This window comes from Ahaetulla prasina, chromosome 3, assembly GCF_028640845.1.
Source record: "Ahaetulla prasina isolate Xishuangbanna chromosome 3, ASM2864084v1, whole genome shotgun sequence".
Classification (NCBI taxonomy): Eukaryota; Metazoa; Chordata; class Lepidosauria; order Squamata; family Colubridae; genus Ahaetulla; species Ahaetulla prasina.
In genome coordinates, this window is record NC_080541.1 from 186,296,185 (window position 1) to 186,323,269 (window position 27,085).

The 27,085-nt window shown below is 38.8% G+C and overlaps 1 protein-coding gene and 1 long non-coding RNA gene across 4 annotated transcripts in view; one reads left to right on the forward strand and one right to left on the reverse strand.

The window, feature by feature from the left end:
* Window positions 1-16,821, forward strand: part of LOC131195559 (uncharacterized) — a 114,005-nt gene extending 97,184 nt beyond the window's left edge. The window contains exons 4-7 of the long non-coding RNA XR_009154481.1: window positions 5,044-5,118; window positions 6,868-6,990; window positions 9,384-9,510; window positions 16,657-16,821. This is a non-coding gene — a long non-coding RNA (uncharacterized LOC131195559). The remainder of the gene's footprint in view (window positions 1-5,043; window positions 5,119-6,867; window positions 6,991-9,383; window positions 9,511-16,656) is intronic.
* Window positions 1-27,085, reverse strand: part of SYT6 (synaptotagmin 6) — a 178,283-nt gene that overhangs the window by 27,273 nt on the left and 123,925 nt on the right. For all 3 annotated transcript variants that reach the window (XR_009154479.1, XR_009154480.1, XM_058177576.1), the window contains exon 4: window positions 1,239-1,359. Coding sequence is in view for 1 of the 3 variants with exons in the window: in XM_058177576.1 (XP_058033559.1) it covers window positions 1,239-1,359 (121 nt within the window). In the remaining 2 variants the exon portion in view is untranslated. The remainder of the gene's footprint in view (window positions 1-1,238; window positions 1,360-27,085) is intronic.

Below are 27,085 nucleotides of genomic sequence, written 5' to 3' on the forward strand. Positions count from 1 at the left end.
GTTTAATAGGTGTCTGTGTGTATGTGTAAGTGTCTGTGTCATGTGCGTGTATGTGTATGTGTGTGTCGTGTCCCACTCCTCCGCTGACGGCCGGGTCAGGGAAATCCGAATCAGGCTTGCCTCTGCAGCTCTGCCCAAAGTCCTAGCAAAGTCCTCAGAGCAGGCAGGAGACCAGTAAGTGACTTCAGCAAGATAAGTTCGACTTTGCCTGACTCAGAGACTGCCAGAAAGCAGATCCTTTATATAGGCCATGGGGTGTGGCTCCATGACTCAGCACTCATTGAGGCCTGCCCCTCCCTTCCTTCTGTTGCCTCCGCCTATCCAATCTTCTGATGCGAGGGTCACTCCAATCAGCTGTTGGAAGTAAACTTTCCTCAGGCTCACATGCTGTGGAGGAGGGGGAGGAGTCTAGCTGCTCCGTTTGCCTGGGCATGGAGCCAGGGCTGGGGCCGGGGGATGCTCCCTCCTCTGCAGCCTGCTTGGGCATGGAGCCAGGGCTGGGACCGGGAGGTGCCCCCTCCTCTGCAGCTTGTCTGGGCATGGAGCCAGGACTGGGGCCGGGAGGCATACATTCCTCCATGTTCGGGAGCAGATAAGCAGACCCCGGCTGCAGTGAGAGCGGACAAGACACAACACTGTGTATGATAAAATTTAAATAAGGTTTTTTTTCTAAGGAAAGACTTAAAGAGAAGTTAGCCAAAGTAGAAATGTCTGTGCCTTCTATCTATCTATCTATCTATCTATCTATCTATCTATCTATCTATCTATCTATCTATCTATCTATCTATCTATCTATCTACCTACCTACCTACCTACCTACCTACCTACCTACCTATCTGTATCTACCTATCTACCTATCTATAGCTATCTATTTAGCTGTCTAGCTATCTAGCTATCATCTATCTAACTAACGTTCTACTTTAATATGAAAAAAAAAGAAGAGGAAAAAATGAATTAAGTCCTTCTAAATTGCATGGCTCTTGTGCCAGTTTCAGACTACCATGGAAAACATTTGATCTCCAAACAGTACTAAGTAGCCTGTTTATGCACACCACTATTTTCTGCATGTTTCTGGGAAATATTTATATTCATCCATAAATAACTTCATCAGAATCAAACAAATCAATCCATTTAACAATGTATAGGAAATTCCCTTGAGTCTTAAAAGAGTAATAGTGTTACCGAAACATCACAGAAATCAAATACGACTACCTTGTTCAGAGAAAGAAAACACCTACCAGAGTATCCAGTTATATCCATTGCTTTGAGATTCCTGCATTTAATGACTGTTAGAGTGAGGCGACCTGCAGTTGGCAGGTAACAAAGGGAAAACATGATCTCTCCCAGGTCCACACTTTCCTTTAATAAAAGAATAAAGCATCAGAAAAAAATAAAAGAATTTATTCTCACTTGCTTACACTTTCTACAGCTCTTGGTTTTCTTTACCTCCTACCTTCTCAAAGCAACACCAAGACTTTGTTATTTAATAACCTTTGAAAATGTATCATATGCTGATAAACAAAGATGCTGAGATAACGATTTACCTATCAGAAAATACACATGTAAAGTGTGCAGCAGATGTCTGCACTATTCAGATCACCTTGCAGAAGTCCTTCAATGATAGTCAGCCTCCTAATTCATACACATTGGAGTTTGGTTTCATTAAAGTATAGATTTTTGGAGTCATATAAAAAATGAATCATTGATTTATCAGGTGAACCAGGAAAGCTGGCCTTTGAGACCTTTGCTCTTCTATTTGTAAAATGAGATAAATTATGGATTATAATTATAGGATTATAAAAGTGCCAGATAAAAGAAAATCAGCTGCATATGGTACATAAATATTCAATATATGAAACTTGCAGCCTTCAGAGCTGTCTGACCCTGTGGTACTACCTGGAAATGTAGCCAGAAGCCAATGAAAGCATGGAAGAGCATGATCTTAAATAATTGGGAAAACAGGAATAGGCTGCTAAACTAGAGAGAACAAAATTTGTTGTTGCTTTCCAGTAATAGAACATTAAAAATATGGAGAACACAATAAGGAACTGAATATTTATCTGTAGGTTAGCAGCACTATGTACTGCATTCTTGTTCAGGAGTGTGTTCTGTTTCATTTAATGAGAATTATTCTGAGTCTCAGGCAGTGGTGGGATTCTGCCGGTTCTATCAGGTTCGGACAAATTGTAGCTGGGGCTGCGGGAGGCTCCACCCACCTGCCCGGACGTCATCATGTCCTTTTTTATGCTCTGTGCACGCGCAGAAGGTCCTGCGCATCTGCGGAAGGTCCTATGCATGTGCAGAAGGTCCTACACATGCACGAAAAGTCCTACATATGTGTGGAGGTGGCGCACGCGGAGGTGGTTGCTCACATTTGCAAACCGTTAAGATAAGTCAATACCACCCCTGGCCGCAAGCCCTGGTCAAGTCGATTCCTAGGCCGGCCCACCCAGCCTGTCTGCTGCTGCGGAAAGCCCCAGTCGAGTGCTGATTCCTGGGCCAGCCTAGGATGCCACCGCTGCGCTGCCCCCCCTCCATCCCTGGCCTTGCCTGGCTAGCTCCACCACTGCCGCATCTCCATGGCAAGTGGCACTCGCAGCCTAGCTAGCTAGTTGCCTCCCCGTCCCCAGGCTTGCCTGTCTTGCTTTGCTGCCGCAGCTCCATTTCCATGCTTCCCGGAGCTGGCAATGGGATACATGGCCGCCGGAAGTCCTGTCCTGTTCTTCACGCCGGCCGCATATCCCATTACCTGCCTGTGCCTGTGCTTCTTGCTGCCAGTTAGTAAGGAGATTTCAAGCAATGAAGATACTCCAAGGCTCTGGGTGCAAATTGCTGCTGAGCACCCAAGCTTGTGCTGAGACGCTCCCAATCTCCCAATGCTTATAGATCAAAACCCACAGCCTGGTATCCGGCCAGAATGTGACACTTGGCAAAGCAATTTGTTTCTTCCAACCTTTCATTGTCTCATCAAATCTTTTTCTGAGGACAAGGCATTACACTAGGATGGAGGCCTGTTGATTGCTACCTGATTAAGTGTTAACTTGATGAATGCATTTATTTTACTACCAATATCTCACACTGATTGCTTCACAAGTAAGATTTATCAAGGATCACAGAGAAATTTCATAAAGATACTTTACTTTTTTCATTTTATAATGATAGCATCAACTCTTATCTAGCAAGGATTTGAGTTGTCCATTTGCATTTATATAAAATTTATGTTCATTGCATTAAATCCTTTATTTACAGTATATTCACACTTTGATTGCAATATGTTCCTGTGACATTCAATTAATAAGCAACGTTTCTTCCTTCACAGTTTTAAAACATCAAAGGTAGGATGCAATAGAAGGGGGGGAAACTTATTCTTGGGATGTGTCATGATATTTCAGTGCTACCAGCTCATTAACTTGAATCTTGCTCATAGAATTCAGAATAAATATTGATTATATCATAGAAAATTATTAATTCAACTGAAAAGATATAATCCTCCCACAAGCACAGCACACAAAGATGAGGTGATCAGTCATGGCAGATGATCTTTTAAGGAAAGGGCTTATTAGAGTAAACTGGAGCGTCCTATATCCCAGTGCCCTCCAATTCTTGATATACAGCTGGAGCAATTAATAACAGGATATTTTCCACACAAGATTAAAACCAGTTTTTAATCAGTCAATTCATAATGCATATCTAAAATCCTGCATTGCCTAGAAAATTCTTTAGGCTTTTATTTGCTGCATCAGCAGCTACCAAATATTGTTACTTCAAAAGTAGTTTTACACAAGCTTTATATATACAAACTTCTGTGTGCAGAAATTACTTCATGTTGCTCTTCATTTGGAGCCAAGAAATATTATTGGCAGAAAGTTGTACTCCACATAGGGGTGTCAAACTGGATGCGTCATGTGCCCACCCCAGCTCCATGGAGGGAAGAAATGTCACAATACATTACATGACGGCAACATGACATGGCAAGTTTGGCCCCCCTGATCTAGAGGGAGTACTCTTTCCAGAGTAACTAGATTGTGTGGACATACTAGTCAGAACATACCCATTTACAGCATCAGATATAATGAGCCTGGCTGTCCATGTATGGTTGGACTGAAAGAACCATTATATATTTCTAGTATATTCTAATGAGAAATGTTTGAGCTAAATTGAGATTAACATCTTAAAAATTTTACTTTAGAAGAATTGAATCCCTTCCTATTACTCAGTGGTGATAGCTGCCAAAGCAGTTCAACTTTAATCTGGGCTGCAATCAGTGAACATTACATACTTACTTCCAGATAAATTTTTGGAAGACTACACAATGTGGTTGACTCATCATTTCACCTATGTCCATACTACTACATCTTCTTTTCCAAGCTCTAAGCCCAGGGAGATTCCGTTCATTTAACAATAAAAAAGAAAATATTGCTGAGGAGTCTGTAGAGCATTATACATTGAATGTCAATGAAAACAAATTTTGAACTATTTTTGTCAGATCATTATGCAGAGGTGATGAAACTATAGTATGCAACAATAGTTCAGATGAAATGATAAGTTAGTTCTTCTCAGGCTTGGTGAAGAAAGGCCACGACTGAACTGAAAAGGTTATTATACTTTACACTTTCAAAGATTATTCCCAGTTCATCCATGACATTTTATGTCCACTAACTTCTCATACACATCTGAAAATGACAACTTGATAGCCTATTAGTTAATAAAATTATCATAGTTGCTCATCATTTTAAATTACATTTCTATGTTCGCTCCTTCTTACACATCTAGGAAATATGAAATGTTTTGGTGCAAGAATACCAAAATTTTAATGGATCTCAAGCTAAACCACCAAGCATCTTGTGGTTTGATTACCTCACAAGATTTCTGTATGTTTTAAAGGTCTATTGTTGTGTTCAGTATAGACTATCCATATTAGCCTCACAGACTACCAGTAGATCCAGGGCTGCACTTTGGACCCAATGAACTATTAATGAGCTGCTTATCTGGAGTTTCCAGATGCTAATTCCCATTGGCATTGTTTTATTTTTCTACCTCCAGAGAGACGTTGCGAATCAAAACTACGGACTGGAGTTCATTTCAACCATAAACTTAGAAGCGATGGTCAGCTCTTAAGTAAGTGATGTTGGGCAGGAGTAGCTGGTTAACACAGATAAGTTTGTTTAATTCCAAAAAGGACTGGATCTCTTTGGATCTGAATCTAAACCTCTCTGGGTTGATTGGCAAACAAATTAATTTTGTTGTTTGAACGACATATTTAAGTCTCCCAACAGTTAAGCATGTTCTACAAATAGAGCCAGAAAATATTAGTAAAACTGGTAAGTAGGCTTGATTTGGCAAGATTTGGCTGTACAACATGGGTAAAATGCTGAATTAATTAATCCTGTGTTGTCAACATCAGCAACAACAAAGGACATAATCAGAATGAAAGCCAAGAGAATACATGCAATAATATCCTTGTTTTGCTTTCAACAAACCTGCCCTTTAGAAAAGAAAGGCCATAGCTCAGAAGGTAGCTTGGCAGCAAATAGAGCTGCTGTGAGTTGCTGCCAAGCCTGTTATTTGCAACTCTAAGAAATAAATGTCTTTGGTTCACTTATTATTTGTCAGGGGGCGGGAGCAAAGAGCTAAGAAAAAGGCTACTGTGAATGATACTCTTCTTTAGTGGTTGCTTGGCTTCCTGGGATTTTTGAACTAGTGTTAAAAAAAGAAACCTGAAAAACTTTATTTTAAAACATAACAAAAAATATGCAACCACAGTAACACCATTTTTCTTTAGTCACCTGCATTCAAAATATATTTGTTCTACCTAGATCTATTAATTGATTTGAAATTACAGGAACTGGTTGGTCTTCCAATTCTGAAAAGCTTAAGTGAATCTGAGCCTTGTAAAATTTCAGAAAGGTGTAAAGGTGACTTTTTGAGGGGAGGTGGATTCTAAATGAATAGAGCAGTTTCTCCCGAGTGTGACAAAATGTAATTTAAGCAGCGAAATTGCACATTCATTGTAGTCTGAAGAAAAGGTTAGGTTTGAAAGCACATCTGCAAAGCTGATAAAGACCTGACAGGACTTTCAAGAATTGTGACACACATTACCTTCCTTTATTAACTATTAGTTAATCAAGACACATTATGCTATTGTAAGCTGTCAAAAGGCAAACCTGCTGCCAGAGCTTCAAACACCAGCATTAGTATTAGCTTACAAAAGGATTTGATAGCAAAACTTTATTGTGTAGGTCAGGGGTCCCCAATCCCGGGCTGTGGCCCACTACTAGGCTTTGAGCTGTTTGGAACCAGGCCACAGAAGTGGTGAGCGAGCGGATGTGCACGCCCACTTGTGTGAGCAGCAGGTGAGCAGCTAGTGAGCGTGTGCATGTGTGTGTTCCATTTGTGCAAACAGTAAGTGTGTGTGCCTAACACTCATGCAAATGGAACCTTGCATGCGCTCGCACACACATGCTTGTCCACCACCAGAACCATCCACTCCCCCTCCCATTAATCCTCAAAGCTGGAAAGTTGAGGAACTCTGGTGTAGGTAAATCAACAAGAAATTTAGCAAAGGTTGAGGATTATGCATTTTTGCTTCTTCACAGTTATTTCTTTTAAAAGCTTCTTAAAAGCAGGAAGGGAGGGAGGGAAGGAAACTATCGTTTGAACATAAAGTATGTATATAAGCTTTAAGAGCCTGTTAAAATAAAGAAGTTTCTACAATAAATGCTATTATCCAACTTATTAAAAACATTGTTGGAGTGCCAACCTATCTAAACACTATTATGCACAGTAATATTGGACACTTTACTACATTGCTAAATTTTGCTTTAACTTATTCTCATATCCTAAAACAAGACAACCTTTTTACTTCAGACATTTGTATGCTGTTCTCTTCCCATCTATTCTAAGCTCTGAAGGCAGGGGCATATCTGAGGTCATAGAATGTCCTGACAAAGGAGATGCTTCAAGTACATCGATCCCAGGCTGCACGGCTTTGTAAGTCAAAACCAGCATTTCAACTTGATTCTGGGAACACCTTGGAAATAACGTGCCTCCTTGAGCAACAACAAAGAATGGGTTCAATACATTTATCTGTGTTTTGTCTAGGTTGGCTTTAATGGTGAGCTCCTGCCAGGCATACTGATAAATGACTCCCTTACTCAACAGGAGCCAGAACAAATCACAGAACACGGTAGAACTTGAAATGCTGGCAGCATAACCTTGCCTTGCACTGATACAAGCACATCATTTGGAAATGAGAACACTTTTTGTCGTGTCCCACTCCTCCGCTGACGGCCGGGTCAGGGAAATCCGAATCAGGCTTGGCTCTGCAGCTCTGCCCAAAGTCCTAGCAAAGTCGTCAGAGCAGGCAGGAGACCAATAAGTGACTTCAGCAAGATAAGTTCAACTTTGCCTGACTCAGAGACTGCCAGAAAGCAGATCCTTTATATAGGCCATGGGGTGTGGCTCCATGACTCAGCACTCATTAAGGCCTGCCCCTCCCTTCCTTTTGTTGCCTCCGCCTATCCAGTCTTCTGAGGCGAGGGTCACTCCAATCAGCAGCTGTTGGAAATAAACTTTCCTCAGGCTCACATGCTGTGGAGGAGGGGGAGGGGTCTAGCTGCTCCGTTTGCCTGGGCATGGAGCCAGGGCTGGGGCCGGGGGGTGCTCTCTTCTCTGCAGCCTGCTTGGGCATGGAGCCAGGGCTGGGGCCGGGAGATGCCCCCTCCTCAGCCTGTCTGGGCATGGAGCCAGGGCTGGGGCCGGGAGGACATTCTTCAGCGTTCGGAAGCAGATAAGCAGACCCCGGCTGCGGTGAGAGCGGGCAAGACACAACACTTTTAGGGAGATAGACTGGTTCTATTTAGTGCATGAATAAAAGACAGTATCATGAATAGAAAGAAAAGAAATAATTGTCAGAAAAGGGAATGAAAAAGATTAATTTAGTCAAATGCATTTCAAGAGGTTTAACATAACAATAAGGTTTGGTGATTGTTACAGGTTTGCACTGTAAAAGAAAGAATAAATTATTTTAAAGGCGTTTTCTGACCTGCTGATATTTGAAATTGAGTCTTGGAGATTTGCAAGATTTTAGGTGGTATCACTAATATATCACAAAGGTATCACTAGTATAAAATGTTTGATCCTATATAGTACTTCTGAGAAACTGTGCCTACCTGTATTTAGGTTGCAAATGTGCAACGTTTTTTGGGCTGAAAGTTTTACTTGGCTTTTGAGTGATTTACCAAAGCCAACATTCTGGTGGGAACCATGCAAAAACTATATGTTATTTTATTAAAATCATATAAGCAGTACAATTGTTCCCCACATTTTTACTGTGCTCCCCTTTTATTATATTAAAAATTAAAAACTAATAGAAACTTTTGGAAATGCTTTGGGAGCTACCACTGAGGCTTTGGAAGTTGAGTTGAGTTAGGGTATGTGTGCATGACACTCGCACACCTGCATACTGCTGGGAGGCTTTAATACAGAAGCAAATGAATAGTGCAGAAGAAAATACTTCAGCTTTTATGAAATAAAGTAATTCCATAGTGAGGGAGAAGACTGCTGACTGCCTTTATTCATCTATGGGAAGACTGAGGGCTAAAATTTTCTCAATGAGTGTCATCAAGAGTCTTATTGTATTTGATATATCATCTTATCTAAAGCACTGAGATGCCTATTTTTAACAATGAGTACAATTTAAATGGAATATTTTATTTTATCATGCAATCTCATGTACAGCTTAAGCAGAGTGGCAGAATTTACATCTCTACAGAAACGATGTTTGGTACTTGAGATTTTATCTAAAAGATCTGTCTTTCTTGGATACTCAAAATAACAATTAAATTTGAAATTACTATTTGTGTATAAAATATCTTTTACCTATTTTTGTGAAATGATCACAAATGGGAAAATATGTTCATTTCTATATAGGACTAAAACTTTTGTAAACTTAAATTAGGTGAAACACCACATCATAGGCAACAATGGTACCTTAATTAGCTAACTTACAGAATGCCAGGATACATTACTCCTGAGGAAATAAAATTTGGAGATTCTTCTTTAACCACTTCAGCACCATTGTGCTGCTGCTTTCAATGCTACTATGGCATTGCCATAGTCAGTTGAAGTCATATGATCTTCACTTTCAATGGGCCCTGAGAACTTGGGAAGGAGGCTGCTGGGAAGGGAAAGGAAAGGGGGTAGGGGGTAGGTAAAGAGGGAGGGAGGGAGGGATGAAGGAAGGAGGAAGGAAGGGAGGGAGGGAGGGAGGGACTATCAGCTTCCCACAGCGAAAGTAAATGGGATAACAATAGGATGTGAGAAGTTGCTCTCGCTCCTACTGATATTTTGTCTGCCCATGATCATTCTGTTTTTCATTTTAGAGAGAAAAATATCTCTGAAATGATGACCTACAGTTCATGGGTTGTCTAGTATACGGATATAAAACTGCTGTCCAAAGCATTATCCATACACAGTAATCAGAAATTACATCTCTGCAATTGTCTTCAGGTATGAACTCAGCTATCAAATTCCGGGCTTGTTTCATATGCTTAATTATGACTCCCTAACTGACATTAAATTAGCATTTATCACTTCTGTTAACTCAAGTGTTTACATTACAAATTGAAATGTTTTATGTAAATCTGACATTTATAGAGTAAATAGAAAAAAATAGAAAGATCAGAATCTCATTCTAGATTGTCTGTTGAACACATGTTCAATGGATACATATTTCTTTTAAAAGATGTAACTATAAATTGGCCAATCTTAAAACACAACTACGACAGTGGCTGCAGAAACTTGAACCATGGGTGTAATGTGATATCTCTGTTTCCTTCTTCTCTGCCTCTATTAATATTTTCTATTGTCTTCACTCTTCTCCTTGGATGTCAAATCATCATATAAATTCAATTTGCTGGAAAAGAAATTCACTTTACCATTTTTTTTCTTTTTAGTTGGCAACATTAGTCTTCTCAAGTATTGCCATCACTGATCCTTCTTTCCCCCATTTTACAATTCTATTCTAACTAAGGTTTTGTATCCCTTTTTAATCATTTTCTGTAGTTCTAATACAACCTATTTGTCTCCAAAGCAACATGCCCAAGAAAGCATGCAGTACATCTACATCTGTTTTGTGGTCCCTAAGTCTGGAAAGGGCCCCACATTTAAGCCATTTCAGCATTTTGGTAAGGAAGAAGTTAAGTCTTAGACTACATAGTTTTTCCTTAAATCCTGAAACTTCTACCAAATGGATCCTAGACAAATCATTTTTGTAGCGTGGTTCTTGTTGTGCTATACCAGTGGTAGTCAACCTGGTCCCTACCGCCCACTAGTGGGCATTCCAGCTTTCATGGTGGGCGGTAGGGGTTTTGTCCGATACTGAAGCACTTTCCTTTTTTTCAATTTAATTGACTTTTTAAAAAATTTTCATAGCATTATTTAAAAACATTTTCATTAGGTTTTCATAAAATTCTCCGTGACAATTTAAATTTCTGAAAATATACTATTTTTATCACCCGCGCATAAGTTTAGTTCACGTTACGTAAGTGAAACCAAATGGTGCTATAATACGACCGCAAACAAAAGAGCCTCGTCCCAGAATAGCTCGTACATCTCCCCCCACACCACCCAGCTGTAACAGACAAGCAGAGTGTTGTGTCTTGTCCGCTCTCACCGCAGCCGGGGTCTGCTTATCTGTTCCCGAACACGGAGGAATGTATGCCTCCCGGCCCCAGTCCTGGCTCCATGCCCAGACAAGCTGCAGAGGAGGGGGCACCTCCCGGTCCCAGCCCTGGCTCCATGCCCAAGCAGGCTGCAGAGGAGGGAGCATCCCCCGGCCCCAGCCCTGGCTCCATGCCCAGGCAAACGGAGCAGCTAGACCCCTCCCCCTCCTCCACAGCATGTGAGCCTGAGGAAAGTTTACTTCCAACAGCTGATTGGAGTGACCCTCGCATCAGAAGATTGGATAGGCGGAGGCAACAGAAGGAAGGGAGGGGCAGGCCTTAATGAGTGCTGAGTCATGGAGCCACACCCCATGGCCTATATAAAGGATCTGCTTTCTGGCAGTCTCTGAGTCAGGCAAAGTCGAACTTATCTTGCTGAAGTCACTTACTGGTCTCCTGCCTGCTCTGAGGACTTTGCTAGGACTTTGGGCAGAGCTGCAGAGGCAAGCCTGATTCGGATTTCCCTGACCCGGCCGTCAGCGGAGGAGTGGGACACGACACAGAGCTGGTAGCCGGCACCCCAACCCCCAACCCAGTCCACTATGTGTGAGAGGCATGCACAGACAACAATACACTTTATAAATCACCATTACTGTGGAACCGGTGGGCGGTTAGAAAATTTTACTACTAACAGAGATACAAAAGTGGGCAGTAGGTTAAAAAGGTTGACTACCCCTGTGCTATACAAAAGTTGATGGGACTCTCATGTACATGGTGTTAGAACATTGGATTGATATAGTTTTAAAGATGAAAAAAATGCCTCTCTTGAAAAACAAAAAAAAAAGAATGAAGACTATTCCATGACCCCACCCATATTATATTATAGCTCTGCCCTCATTCTTGCTGCAAGCCATCTAGTTTACATTTTAGGCTTATTCAATAAATCATGGATTGATGTATAAAACAATGTTTTAGAATTATTCTAACCTTGGCTGAAGAACAATATGCAAGTTTTTTTTATTTATATGCTTGAAGTTTATATAGTTCTATTTATATTTATTTTTATTAAATATATTTATTTATTTTTCTTGTGAATTCATTTATTTTTCTTTCACACAATATTGTTTTCTTCTATTTTCTAACTGGACTCTCCTTTGTTATACTTGTGCTCTGCTTGAACTTGCTGCTCCTTTCTCTTTTCTTTATTTTTTTTTTAGACATCTACTATCAAGTTAAAGATAGTATTTCAGTTAAAGATATTAAGTGATCCATAATGCTAAAGTCAGGAATATACAAAATTACATTAATATAAGGTCCTGGAGGATATTGTAAACTGCTAAAAAATCCCTTGATGGCTGTGGATGACAACGTAAATAAATAAATTTCAACCTTATCAGCATCTCATTCTGTAATGAATTTGACTAATCCTGATTAACTTTCCAATTAGCTTTCATTTTAAGGTAGCTTTTCGGGTAGCTATTCCATCTTTCAAACAGCTAAGTGTGAACTAATAATTCTCTAGATCCGAAACAATTTATTTTACTGATACCTTTAGATTCTTAAAGGCTTATCCCTTAGTTCATTAGTGCTGACCCCCAAATGCAGAAAACGCTGGGGTTTGTCCAAGTCCATCTATTACGAGAAATGGAACCAGTAAATGAAAGACTAAAAAAAAACCTTATTTGGGATGAGAGCACCTACTAATTACCATTTAACACTTATGTAAGTATTAATTGGGAAATTCATTGAAGGCTTAAACTCAAGGAGATTATTCAAATCACTCATTGGTTCTGTATCTTTCATAAAAGGTTTAGAGTATTGTTTTATCTCTTCACAAAATTATCTGAAAGAGGATTAAAAGTAAAATATCTCAAAGAGAGAGCACCATAGTTTTTTTTATTTTTTATTTTTGTTTTAAATGATGCACACTAACCTTCATTGGTCTGAGGCTCACAGAACAAATGAATGCCATTTGTACAGTTAGGGTTAGGATGAACCACAAACAAACCGGCCACATTTAGCCCAATATATTATGTGTAGTATATTGTTCATTGTGCTGCTGAATCCAGAAAATGGGATTAATAGATTAAACTATGGTTAAGAAGTGCAAGGATGTGAAAGTGTATGATAGAAGATAAATGGATAAATGTATCACCTTTGAATATGTTAAGAGTACCATATCTGGATCCTGTAAGTGCAGAATCACAGACAACTGTTCCTATGGCATTAGCCTTATGTGGTTGCAAAAATATAGATAAGTAGAAAATTCACATTTTGGTGTCATCTAGAGTTTATTCTCACTTTTACAGCCCAGATATTGTTATCTTAGATGAATAAGAACGCACACACAGAGAGAAAATTTGACTCTGTTGCAAATTTCACATAAATCAGAACTGTGATCCTCACCTAATTTGATATGCGAAAAGTGATTTGTAGTGAATTGCCTTAGCACTAAAGCTGACCAAAAATTTCACGATAAAACTTTACAAAGAGCTGTTTTATATTGCTCTAGGAATAGACACTGTTTACCGGAAAATAATTGACTGAGATAAATTGATTGTGCCACAATGAATTAGATAGTAAAACCATCATGTTACAATTTTGTTCTGAAGTCTGCATGACAAAATGCTGTTTGCCTCCCCCCTCCCCTTTATTTTGTGTTAAGTTAGCCTCATCTGTTCAGTCTGAACTTCTAAAGCAAAAACTAAAGTCCTCTATTACAGAACTAGTGGCAAGTTTTGACAACCAAGAATAAACCTCGCTAATATTGATTGCCTGCAATACCCAACCATGCCCATTACCGTCTTGTCAGTATTCTTGGAAAGATGGGCTCATGTGAGATTTCTCTTTGCATTCCTCAAAATCATAGTTTATGACCAGTTAAAGTAATTTTCTGCTGCAAGAACCACTTGTAGGGATCTATCTCCATATTAATGTATGAGTATGTTATGAATATTGTATGAGCATGACTAATATGTCATTATTTGCAAAAAGCATAGCTTAAATAAGTAAGACACAGTAACTTTACAGATGCTTGGAAAGAAAAAGTATAGCTCACCATCAGAATTGGATGCCAGCCAATTTGGCCAAGTGAGGTAACAGAGGTACCATCATGCAAAATTAGCTATGGTCAGTTTTAGCTTATGAGTCCATAGGAAGTTAATCCTATAAACTGGTTACCTGTATATTGCATCATTGTCTCTCCTGGCTGGTTAAAATAGGAAAAATGAGAGTGTAAGTCAATACATCCCTGAGAGAATGGGTCATTTATTGGAAATGGAAAAAATGGTAGTGCATCACTTCCTCAAGAAACCATCATTTGACCCAGCTATTTTAAACAATCGTCTTCTGGATTTGCTGGATTTGTCAGAAGCCTTTAATACCATTGGCCCTTTGGGGATATGTTACTAGGATTGGGAATGGGACATTATGTTATAGTGTTTTTCTTTGTTCCTGAGCATCCAGCGGTAGGAAAGATGTCAAGCTCTCAAATGTTCTGAGTTGCCAGAGGGCTTGTCCATTTCTCTACTATTCCACATCTATAGGAAGCCACTCAGTGAAATAATTTATTGATATTGGGTGAGGAATCATTAATGTGCTGATGTTCTTCATCTCTTTCCTGGCCTGGACAGATGATGTGGTAAAAGCCTTGACCAGGTGCTTGGAAATGGCTAGGTTCTGATTAGGAAAGGTTTTCTGAATCTAGACATTTCATCTATATCTTGGCTTGAGTTATGCTCCCTTGCCTGGAACTGGTTCACAATCTTGGAGTTCTGGACTTGTGGCTCCTGCTTGGATACCAGGTGGAGGCCAAGCAGGACAGGCTTTGCATAACTACATCTAGTGTGCCAATTACTTCCTTTTCTTGATCAGAAGGCATTGCACACAGTAATAGATGGAGTACCACTCTATACAAGGCTATCCCTGAAGACAGTTAATCGTCACATCCTTCAGCTTTCTGAGTAGTTATGCAGGTGCATCTAAATTTACCCAAGCAATACCTCTGCTTCAGGAGCTGCAATGCTGGCCAGCCAATTATCAGATACAATATTATCAGCAAAACCCTACAGCAGGGGTCTCCAACTTTGGCAACTTTAAGACTTGTGGACTTCAACTCCCAGGATTCCTCAGCAAAGCAAAGCTGGCTGAGGAATTCTGGGAGTTGAAGTTCACAAGTCTTAAAGTTGCCAAGTTTGGAGACTCCTGCCCTACAGGATTGACAGCCTGAATATCTTCAACACCAACTTCTTAGAAGTGAATTTGTCCATTCAGTGAAACCAGGAAAGGCTTTTTAATAAATTAACTGTCCCTGAGGCAATTCTAATCAATCTTTCTCAATGGAGGAAACAAGTTCCCTTGCACAAATGGACCACCAACTCTCTCTGCTGAGTTTCTGCAGAGCTGATAAAACAACTCTTTTTGACACAGAGGTAAGAGTTGACCTGCTCTTTGTAGATAGTGCTGTTATTCTAATTCTATGTTATTCTTAATCTGTTTTCCAAGGATTGCAGCTGCCTACAGGCATGGAGCAGCATCCGTTACTGCTAGTTTACATTGATACATTTAAAACTCAACCTGAATTCAAAATTCAGGTGCATCTAAATTTACCCAAGCAATACCTCTGCTTCAGGAGCTGCAATGCTGGCCAGCCAATTATCAGATACAATATTATCAGCAAAACCCTACAGCAGGGGTCTCCAACTTTGGCAACTTTAAGACTTGTGGACTTCAACTCCCAAGATTCCTCCGCAAGGCAAAGCTGGCTGGGGGGATCTGGGGGTTGGAGTTCACCAGGCTTAAAATTGCCAAGTTTGGAGACTCCTGCCCTACAAGATTGACAGCCTGAATATCTTCAACACCAACTTCTTAGAAGTGAATTTGTCCATTCAGTGAAACCAGGAAAGGCTTTTTAATAAATTAACTGTCCCTGAGGCAATTCTAATCAATCTTTCTCAATGGAGGAAACAAGTTCCCTTGCACAAATGGACCACCAACTCTCTCTGCTGAGTTTCTGCAGAGCTGATAAAACAACTCTTTTTGACACAGAGGTAAGAGTTGACCTGCTCTTTGTAGATAGTGCTGTTATTCTAATTCTATGTTATTCTTAATCTGTTTTCCAAGGATTGCAGCTGCCTACAGGCATGGAGCAGCATCCGTTACTGCTAGTTTACATTGATACATTTAAAACTCAACCTGAATTCAAAATTCAGGTGCGAGTAATTATCTTACCCACCTAAAGTTTTCTACTGAGCTGACATCGGTAAACAACTTTGGAATTTGACATAATTAATCGGAATTTGCTAAAAAACTTTGCCTAAATTCTAACACATATAGGATTATTCCTTCCATATAAGATAGTACAAACATTCTACTACACATTCAAAAAGCTTCTCATGTTGTTATTTTATTCTCAGTCATTCTATGTTCTTTCATGCACTTTCATTTCACTTCCAAGGGGAAAAAAAACATAAAATGAAATCCTAAATGAAAGTGATTATGAAATTATATGCTGCCTATCCATGCAATTAAAAAGTGTATCTTCCTTTGCTAAGCACATGTCATATCCACTTTGATGTCAATGACAGAATGCACATGGAAGACAACATTTGAAATGAAAAGAGGGTATTATGTAATTAATGCTGACCTTATTTCCACGACACTTTTAATTGGATCATGGGGAAGCATGTTGTATATAGAGAAAACCCAGGTTAATTGGACCATTTACCATAATTACCCCTAAAGTGAATAAAATTAGCCCCAGGTTAAACAAAGTCTATGTTGCCTGAGCTGTTAACTGGAGGGTTTGCTTATTTGTGTATAACAAATATTTGAATACTTTTTACTCTAAGGATTATATATTATATTATATTGTTTTTGTTAATCATATTTTTTTTGTTTCCTAGTATGATTTGATAGCTTATTAGTAACCTTGACTATCACTAAGTGTTGTATCTTTTTAATTCTTGATGAATGTATCTTTTCTTTTATGTAGCTTTGCTGGCTGAGGAATTCTGGGAGTTGAAGTCCACAAGCCTTAATGTTGCCAAGGTTGGAGAGCCCTGCTCAAGAGGGCCAGGTTTTGTATGGCCATTTAAAGTACTCCATAACTGTAACCATTTTTGTTTTTGGCTCTACAAATACACAGAGTGACAAAAATAAGTGACAAAAATAAAATATGGCCCCTGACTTGTTTACATCAGTGTGGATTCCTGCCTTGTTTCTGTTCTTTCTGTTCCCTGTGGTCAAACATGCAAGCAAGCAATTCTACAGGAAAAAGAGGGGGAAAATGCTTGTTTTCCTGTCTTCTTTATAGCAGCCAGAAGATTATAATCTCAGCTACTGGATGACTGGTTGAAATATGTACATGGAGTTAAGTAACAAGGAGAGAGGATTCTTGGGGAGCTGTTTCACATGAACATCTTTTCATGGTCTTTCTTTTCTTGAAACACATTTAATAATGGAAAGTAAACACATTCTGTTAAGTGTGAAAAATGTTAGCTAATATTTGTAGCAATCAGCACAATCAAGCTTCTCTTACAATATAAATGAAAAATACGTGTCCTCGGGGTCAGATATTAATGTCTGTAATGTTTTCATTGCTAGAGCTGAGTTACAGAATATGTAAAGTAATAAAGGAAAATACTCCAATGCATATTCAACAATGAGTCCAAAGAAGCAAATGGAATTTGTCCTAAAGTCTTAAAACAAAAGGATGAGATTTCCAGTAGGGCTCTAAGGCAGGCTTAAAGAGCACTCATGGGAGAACCCTTAAAAAGCAAAACTTAACAAAGAATACTTATAAAAGACTGGTATGGTTGCAAATTAATTATACTGGTGCTGTGTAAAGTGGAAAGTTTTATAAAAGCTTGCTAGGCAAAGCAGCAATGCGAGAGCTCCTTTGGAAAAAGAAGAATTGGCAGCAGGCTCACAGGCTCCCTGCAAGGAAGAAAAGCACATTTGTACTAAAAGGTAAAGTCACCCCCATGAAGAGGTTCTCTTGGTGTAATTTTCTTTAGGCACGAGCTTTGGCCATGTTAGGTAGGTGTAGCAGCCATGGCATTAATTGAACTTGAAGCCTTTGTCATAGTGACTCTGCTTTCAACATTACAAATTGAAGAGCACTGTTAATATTTCCAAACAACCTGAAAAATATTGTGTTGGTACAAAATGCAGTATAAGCAGTGGTGGGATTCAGCCAGTTCGCACCTATTTGGGAGAACTGGTTGTTAACTTTCTAAGCAGTTCGGAGAACCAGTTGTTGGAAGAAATTTTATTTTGTTTTTTCCACTTTACAGGGCTAATCCTGTAAGGAAGGCAGAAAGGAAACATTCTGGTGTTGTTTCTAGCCTAATCTTTATTGCCCTGCTTACAGAAACTGCCTCTCCGGTTAACCCTTATTACATTGTAACAGCTAAGACGGAACGCCTCATCAACATAAGTGATGTTGAGTTGGCCATGCCCACATGGTCACATGACCACCACACCACACCTACCCTGCTGGTCATTAGGGCAGAGAACCAGTTGTTAAATTATTTGAATCCCATCACTGAGTATAAGATAACACTAATTTAACAACCAGTGCATGGATTACCACTAGAATTTTAGTTCCAGTTCAATGTGTGATTTTTTCAAAGTTGTAAAGTCCTTTGTGGCTTTTAAAAAAAAGCTTTTTAAAGAGATAAAAAACTTTTTTAAAAATTTGAAGTTCTGTGCTGATGTTTTGGCCAAAAAGGAATTGATTCTGATTGATTTTTTTTCCATTTCTTTTGAATTTGCTCAGAGATATTCATGTTTTAATTTTATTACTGAAAACTGACTTGAAGCTTAGGAGTTGGGCAACATATACAATTAATACATAATAAATAATAACAGGTTTGTCATTTGTCCCTAAGATCTGTAAGATTTTTTTCAGTTTCCTAGTCCATTTTACACTTCTGAGATTTCTTGGTTTCCCATTCCAAATAGATTCAATTTCCCTTTATCTTTTTTGAGACCAATCAAGTTAACTAAGAGGTGCCTAATGTGAGTTCCTAATCCTTATGTTAACAGAGATTAAAAAGACATGTCACCTATCAGCTTTGATTTAAACTGATTTCTTCTTTTTTCCATTTTCACCCCATTGTGAACAATATACAATTATTTGTTCACATATTCCAAGACAATGGGCTCAGGGGATATGAGCCAACAGCCCTCAGTCTGATGGTTCTCCCATGCTTTTTCTCATTTGCCTACTTAGACAATTAACATCTGCTGCACAGAGGAAAAACTTTAATCCAGTCTATGCTCTTACATCTGGAATAGAATGCTTTAAAATGAAAAAAGCTATGATAAATATTAAAATATTCATTCAACTGGAAGAAATATATAAAACTGATTCTTTACATAAATTCACAGCAATGAGAAAAAAGTAAACTTGTCATAAAGTCCTTCAAAGAATAGTTTTTGTGGCCTGGATCTCATATCTTCCTACTTGGAGCTTCTTTTCTGTTTAAGTAATCCTGAGGCTAGCTGACATGTAGCAACAGCCTTTATAAGCAGACAACAGCAAGTCAACAGACAGAATTTTTAATAGAAATAAAACTGCCTGTTTAGTTAAGAATATTAAACATACAGATTTACCCTCTAGATACAATCCTAAAATAAATCTTAAATCTCAATATAGTTCACTGGGAAAAAGAAAGACGAGAGGGGCGTAACAGTTCTTAGGGCTATCTTAATAAGGTAAAGCTCTGCAGAATGCAATAAAATGTGGATTAAAATGTGATAGAACTATTGAATGTTTAAAGACTGCAGTGTAAGCTCTAAAACATTTGATAAACCCTGAAAGCAAGGATTTCTGCTCCCAGATGTGTAGAACTATACACATCTAATAAGTATATGACTGGGGATTATTGAACTTGAACCTGGCACATCTGGAAGGCATCATTTGGGCAGGTTTAATCTTAATGTGAAAACTCTATACAGAGGTCACAGGGTTGAGGACCCTATGACCTCTGGACACTACCAAACTACATTTCTCAACAACATCAGATTGCTAGCCAATAATGACATTTACGGGTCTGTTTCTAAGGAATATGGTCTCCTGGAAAGTATAAAATCGTAAAAGTATATGCACATATTTGCAATTTCAGCAATGGGATGTTATTCAAGCCGCTACTGAATTTGGCCAGATCCATAACAGTCATTGACAGAGATCTAATTCAGGATCTCTTATTTACTTTATTAATAGAAAGTTAGATAGAAATTCTGAATTCATCATATTTCCATCTGTTCTTGTATCCTGCCCTATCTCATTCACTTCTTGCTATAAGTTTCTACTGTAAGCTATTTATGAGCAATCTGGGAAGAAGTTTTCAATTACCTGAAAGTGTGGTTCAAAGTTCTTTGAGTAAATACACAAATACAAATACACAAAGACACCATTCACCTTCTGCACTCATTTTAAGAAATGATTATTTAACCCGGATAGACACTCTATTGCCCATAGGTACCTCCCAGACGGTTATTAGCAGCTCTGAAGGCCTACTGTATAAGATTGTGCCACTGAAAATTAGCAGCAAAGCAGCACTTTATATATACCGCTATCCCATTGTTCACAGTTTGGGACAAAATATTGACAAGAATAGTGTGTTACATTTAATATTTTAAATTAATTTCCCTCAAATGTACTCTTACTATGCTTATGCCCCTTGGTAGCCTTAAAAAAAGAGATTAAACGTGCAGATTTTGCCTGCAAAAATATTGCTGCTTTGATAATATAGTATATGTGGTTTAATGTGGCTGATGGTTGAAGTGTCAGATTACAACTAAGTTCTGCAAGTAGAACAGAAATGTATTTTATGTATATATGTATATATGTATGTATGTATGTATGTATGTATGTATGTATATAGGTCTTTGGTTGTTCGGGTTTTCTCCCGTGTAAAATTGGAAGTGTCTTGGCGACGTTTCGACGAAGTCTCATTCGTCATCTTCAGGCTTCAGCTTCGTGCTTCTGGGAGCAATGTGTGATCGCAGCTGTTTCTTCCTTTTAACTGCTAGTGGGGGTTTGAACTGATTGGGTGGGAGCTTGGCTGTGCTCTGATTGGATGGGGGTTTTTCTGTGCTCTGATTGGCTGGGGTGTGTCCTGTGTTGGTGGGGGCTTGGTTGTGCTCAGTCTAATCTGTGCTGCAGGGGGATTTGAGCTGGTGAGCTGCACTGCTGCTGTTTGGCTTCGTGTTCGTGGTCGTGCTACATCTTCGTAGTGGGTGTCAGTCTGCTGCATGTATGGATTGGAGGGGTTTGAAGTGGCTAATGTTGCAGCTGCGGTCTGGCTTCTGGTCCTTGGTCGTGCTTCCTGATCAGTGTGGGTTTGGGTGTGCTTTCTGGGTGGATGTGTGGTGGTGACATCCTGTGTGGACCTCGTGAGTGTGGGTCTGGTGTCATTCCTCGTGTTAGGGACACGTTTGTCAATAAGGGCAGGTTTCCAAACGGCTGGTAGGTGGGAGGTATCATCTCGTTTATTCATGCTGTGTGGGCGTTTTTCTATCTCGGTGGCTTCTCTGATTATTCTGTTCTATCTCGATGGCTTCTCTGATTATTCTGTTCTATCTCGATGGCTTCTCTGATTATTCTGAAAAACGCCCACACAGCATGAACAAACGAGATGATACCTCCCGCCTACCAGCCATTTGGAAACCTGCCCTTATTGACAAACGTGTCCCTAACACGAGCTCAAATCCCCCTGCAGCACAGATTAGACTGAGCACAACCAAGCCCCGACCAACACAGGACACACCCCCAGCCAATCAGAGCACAGAAAAACCCCCATCCAATCAGAGCACAGCCAAGCTCCCACCCAATCAGTTCAAACCCCCACTAGCAGTTAAAAGGAAGAAACAGCTGCGATCACACATTGCTCCCAGAAGCACGAAGCTGAAGCCTGAAGATGACGAATGAGACTTCGTCGAAACGTCGCCAAGACACTTCCAATTTTACACGGGAGAAAACCCGAACAACCAAAGACCTATATACAAACACCCGTGAAAACCTCAGAAAACAAGTATGTATGTATGTATATATATATTTGTTTTCTGAGGTTTTTGCGGGTGTTTGTATGTAGGTCTTTGGTTATTCGGTTTTCTCCCGTGTAAAATTGGAAGTGTCTTGGAGACGTTTCGACGAAGTCTCATTCGTCATCTTCAGGCTTCAGCTTCGTGCTTCTGGGAGCAAGAAGCACGGCTGAAGCCTGAAGATGACGAATGAGACTTCGTCGAAACGTCACCAAGACACTTCCAATTTTACGCGGGAGAAAACCCGAATAACCAAAGACCTACGTGTATATATATATATATATATATATATATATATATATATATATATATATATATATACATACATACACATACATACATATACATGTTTTCTGAGGTTTTCACAGGTGTTTGTATGTAGGTCTTTGGTTGTTCATATATATATGTTTTCGTAGGTTTTCGTAGGTTTTCATGGGTATTTCGTAGGTTTTCACAGGTATAGGTATGTAGGTCTTGGCATATTCGGGTCTTTTCCAGTGTAAGGTTGAGAGTATCTTGGCGACGATTCGACAAGGTCTCACTCATCATCTTCAGGCTGGTGCTTTTGGCTTCGTGCTTGTATGAGCAAAGCGTGGTCAGAGCTGCCGTCTCTATAAATACTGGTGGGGAGATGGGGACTGTTGCTGTGAACGGGTTGGTTGTGTGGTTGCATCTTGATTGGTAGATGGAGTGGGTGTTTGCAGATTGGTCAAGGTGGGGAGTGTCACTGTGAGCAGGTTGGTTGGCTGTGTGGTTACATCTTGATTGGTAGATAGAGTGGGTCTTTGCAGATTGGTCAGCTGTTTCGTAGCATTCTGTGTGGGTGTGGTCCTAGTCTTTTGTTCCTGAGCTTGGTGTTGTGGCCTCTGGATTTCTGTGATGTGATGTCTTGAGCAGATGGCTGTGATGCAGCATCCCGGGTTTTGGTTTGGCTCCGAGTCCAAGGTCTTGTCATGTGTTCCTGGCATGTGTCAGCTTGCTTTCTGTGCAGATTAAAGGGGGGCGCAGCAGCCAATGGTGTGTGTGTGTGTGTGTGTGTGTGTGTGTGTGTGTGTGTGTGTGTATGAAAATTCAAAAATAGATTTAAGTAAGGCTATAAGAAGGAGAAAACAGAACATAAGCATTAAAATTGTAATGGAATAAGAAAGGATAATGATGCAACTGGAAATGCAGAATAATTGGAGTCAGGACTCAACAGATCAAGAAGTTAGTGAAACAAGGATGTAATAACAATGAGGAGTACATTGCCAATTCTTCAACACTTGCCATCAGTGTACTCATTCCTAAATTGCTTGCAGATAAGAATGAATAATGAAATAGCCAAGGTTAGAATACATCATATTTTTCAGGATAGAAAAATACCAATTAAAGTACAAAAAGTTCTATGAAGCTCTCTTAATAATATATGATAAAGGAGACCGTAAGAAAACATTCTTTTTTAAGTTTAGTCTTGTTTTAACATTCTTATTTTCTGGTGGGATTTAAATTGCCAATATTTAGGCATAGAGTTCAGCTAGCTATATGGGAAAGAAGGGAAGGGCTAGCTAGGCAAATACTTGACCTACTAATCATCTGTGTCCCAATTCAACAATGGCTCCATGTTTCTTCTAAATATATGTGAAATACAATATTTCCATTTATTTCTAATGGGAAGAACTTTTTCTGGAAGCTGAGATTAAATCCTCCATTCATTTAGATTCCTTGCAAATAACTCCTTTCACACTTTATGTTGTTTTCCTGTAGTTAAGAATGAAATTAAGGAATCACATTTGTCATACCAATTCAGAAGAGTAGAGAACAATTGCCCAGGTGACAGTAGTTCTCTGCCGCACCAGTAATTATGTAGTTCAGTAATAGCACCTTTTTCCCCATGAGGTGCTGAATCAGATTCATCGTACTCCTTGGAAGAGATATGTTAATCAGCTATTAGATGAAGCACTTTTAGCAAATAATAAAGTATTGGTTAAGCTGAACACAAAAGCATTTTAAAGTGCTTGAATGGTTTTATCTTGTTTCACTTAATGTGCATTATTTGTAGGGGAGGATGGAGCTGTCGATTTTAGATTATTTCTGAGGATTTTGCTGCATGCTACTATTTTCATTCTTTAATCCTTTTGGACAATTTTGTCTAGTCATAAAAAATATGAGTAATTATTATAAGAGCAACTGTCAATGTGCTAAGCCACCATTACAGTCACCAGGAGCCATGGTGGCACACTGGTTAGAATGCAGTTTTTCAGCTTAACTCTGCCTACAGCCAGGAGTTCGATCCTGATTGGCTCAAATATAATAAATTTAATAAATAAAGGCCTTCCAGCTTCCATCCCTCTGAGATCATTACAATGAGAATCCAGTCTGTTGGGGGCAATATGCTAACACTGTAAACCACTCAGAGAATGCTTTAAATGCTATTACAATTGCTATGTCGTTATATTTAAGAACCTGTTGCTATATGCTATCAGAAAGAAAGCAAAGTAATAATTTTGCAGCTAGGTATTTTTCAGGTACATAGATTTAAACAGAATGTCAGTGTCTCGACTTAAGATGAGGCATTCTAAACAATGCTTACAAACAGGAATCCTGAATAGGGATGATGAAGGATATCTATGAGGAGAAAAGATTAGTAATCTCCTCATACTCTCACCCCACAAAAAAGGAATTCCCACAATTCACAAAGCAATCACTAAGGCTGATAAAATGATATAAAGCTGAAAAGAAGAACTGTGTTTTGATTTAAATTCTTATAGCAGTGTGGCCTCTTCACTCTACAGGGCAAAAGGGAGCATCCATCTTGCTTCATCTTGATTTGCTTCACAGCCCCTCTCGATCTTTTTATCTCAGATGCTGAGGGAAATCTTCTTTTGCCAAATGGGCCAAAGTATTTCCAGACCCCAACAAACACTGCTAGATAGGCACAATAAAAACTAAAGATCTCCCAAGCTAGGCAGTTTTGGTGAATACTAAATGCCATTGCATGCACTGAAGCATCCCAGAACAGAAGTAATTTTGCCAACATTGGGAGAAAGGCAGAGAGGATCTTTCTCCCACAGAAATGATCTGAAGCTATTCAAAGACACAGGAATTGCTTCATCATGGCAAACTGTATCACTTCTTTGCTCTACTGAAGTTAATTTAAATAATTTTATACAAGCTAATGTGCTAGTCTCCAAGAAAATAGGATAAAATAGAATTTTCATCAGATCCATCCTATCTCTTTTGATTAGGTGGTGTAAATTTGCCACCTCTTTTGCAAAGTAAAAACAAAAATCCAGATTTGAGTGAGATCTGTGAATGGAAACCTGTGGAATCATTTTTAGGACCAATGAATAGAATGCCTATCGTCACCATTTTCATCACTGTCAATTCTGAGAATTGTACCTGTTTTACCCCAAGAGTGTTTTTGCTGCTAACTGCTGTGCAGTCTCACAAACTGACCAACTGTCTTTCCACCTGACTATTTGGAAAGTGTGAAATTTGATCTTCCAGTCAGTAATCACTCTCCTGCCCTTTTTTTCAATTTTTTTCAATTTTTTTATTTCTTTTTGTCACAACAGTATACACAAACAATTGTCATAGATAAAACAACATATCTTGAAGAAATATATATATATATATAAGTAAAAAAATATGCAACAACTGTATTAATTTGATATAATGAAGAGAACAATAGGACAGGAACGGTAGGCACTTTTGTGCTCTTATGCACGCCCCTTATAGTAATTTTCATTTGCTTTGCATCAAAACAGGGTAGGGAACCACTTCTGAGTTTCACTGATGAGAGAACAATGGCAAGGTACTTCCACATGAGAGAAGGGGGAAATCTGAGAAGCCTGGCTTTTCTCGCTGGCATTCTAGAAGAAATACTGCAGCTTTCCTCTGGAGCTGCAGTTGAGCTGGAAATGAATGGCTCAGATGTAGAAAATGTCTCAGGTCTAATGGCATAGTGTTGTGTGAATAGAGAGACACAGGCTGCATGTGTGGATGGAGCCTATATAAAAGCCGGATTGGGAAAACAGAGCATCTACAAGCTCTCATTACTGCAAATAAAGAGGACAAAGGAGAGAGAGAGGAAGCAATTCTGGAGTTGTGCAGAGATCCTGTGTAGAAATTTCCTCAGTCTCACATTTTTCCAGTATTTTGTTTTTACATTTTAAAAACAGTTTGCATAAACTTATTCATTCATTTTTGTGAACATTTCTTCTAACATGAATTTTAGTATTTAATTTTGCATTCTTATAAACAAATTTTCAGAAATAACTCATTTTAATGTTCACTAATACTTTTCCATATATTTCCCCAGATATTTTAAACACGAACCACATGAATTTTCATTGAACCATGGATCTTAAGAAAAAAAAAAGTACAGAAAATCATTATACTATAATCAACAGCACACAGCACATTCTTCTATGCCAGACTTATGTGTGGTCTTGTATACATCCTCCGGAGCTTCTCTAAAAGTTCATGCTGAACATTAAATTTTAATGTAACGTAAGTGAAACTTATTAACTGTATGTGGAACTATACTAACAATATTTAAATATTCTAAATATATTTTACAAAATAAATATTAAATTAATAATAAATGGAAAACATTTAGCGCACATCATTGCTCACTTGGCAGAAAGAAAGAAAAAGAAAGAAAGAAAGAAAGAAAGGAAGGAAGGAAGGAAGGAAGGAAGGAAGGAAGGAAGGAAGAAAGAAAAGGAAGGAAGGAAGGAAGGAAGGAAGGAAGGAAGGAAGGAAGGAAGGAAGGATAAAGAAATTATCAAAATTTCATAGACTTGCCATCTGTTTGCAAGTATACAATAATATTTCTACTTATACAGCCCTAAAAAGAGAGATGATTTCTAATTTTTTAACAGTCTCTACATATCTCATCAGAAGGTTAGCATTGGATTATTCCAAGTAAGAATTCACAAGGATGCACACTTTCTTCCTTCTGTAACTGAGATACAGTTATTCTGACAGTTAAGAAGCAAAAAAGAAAATTGTCTTCAATTGTCTTTCAAACGAATGCTGTTTTCAATTAATTCTTCAAATCCATGGACATCTTTCTCAAAGTATCAGTGACATTAGGGATTGTAGAGGTGGATGTGACATTTTCATAGCTCCATTGCAAGTGGTTTTCTCCCTGCCCTGAAACCAATTATTGTGATAAAGCAAATCTGTACTATTTAGGCCAAAAAGGAATATGTCATAGAAAAAGATTAAAATACGATAAAAGTATTCTCAAATTTGTGCAAATTAGGAAAAAATAAAGTGCCAGTGGAAAATAAAACGAAGCAGGATGGTTGAAATTAGACTGAAATTCTTGCATATTTTTTCACTAAATATGATTCAAAGACAGGTACATTTCTATCTTTTAT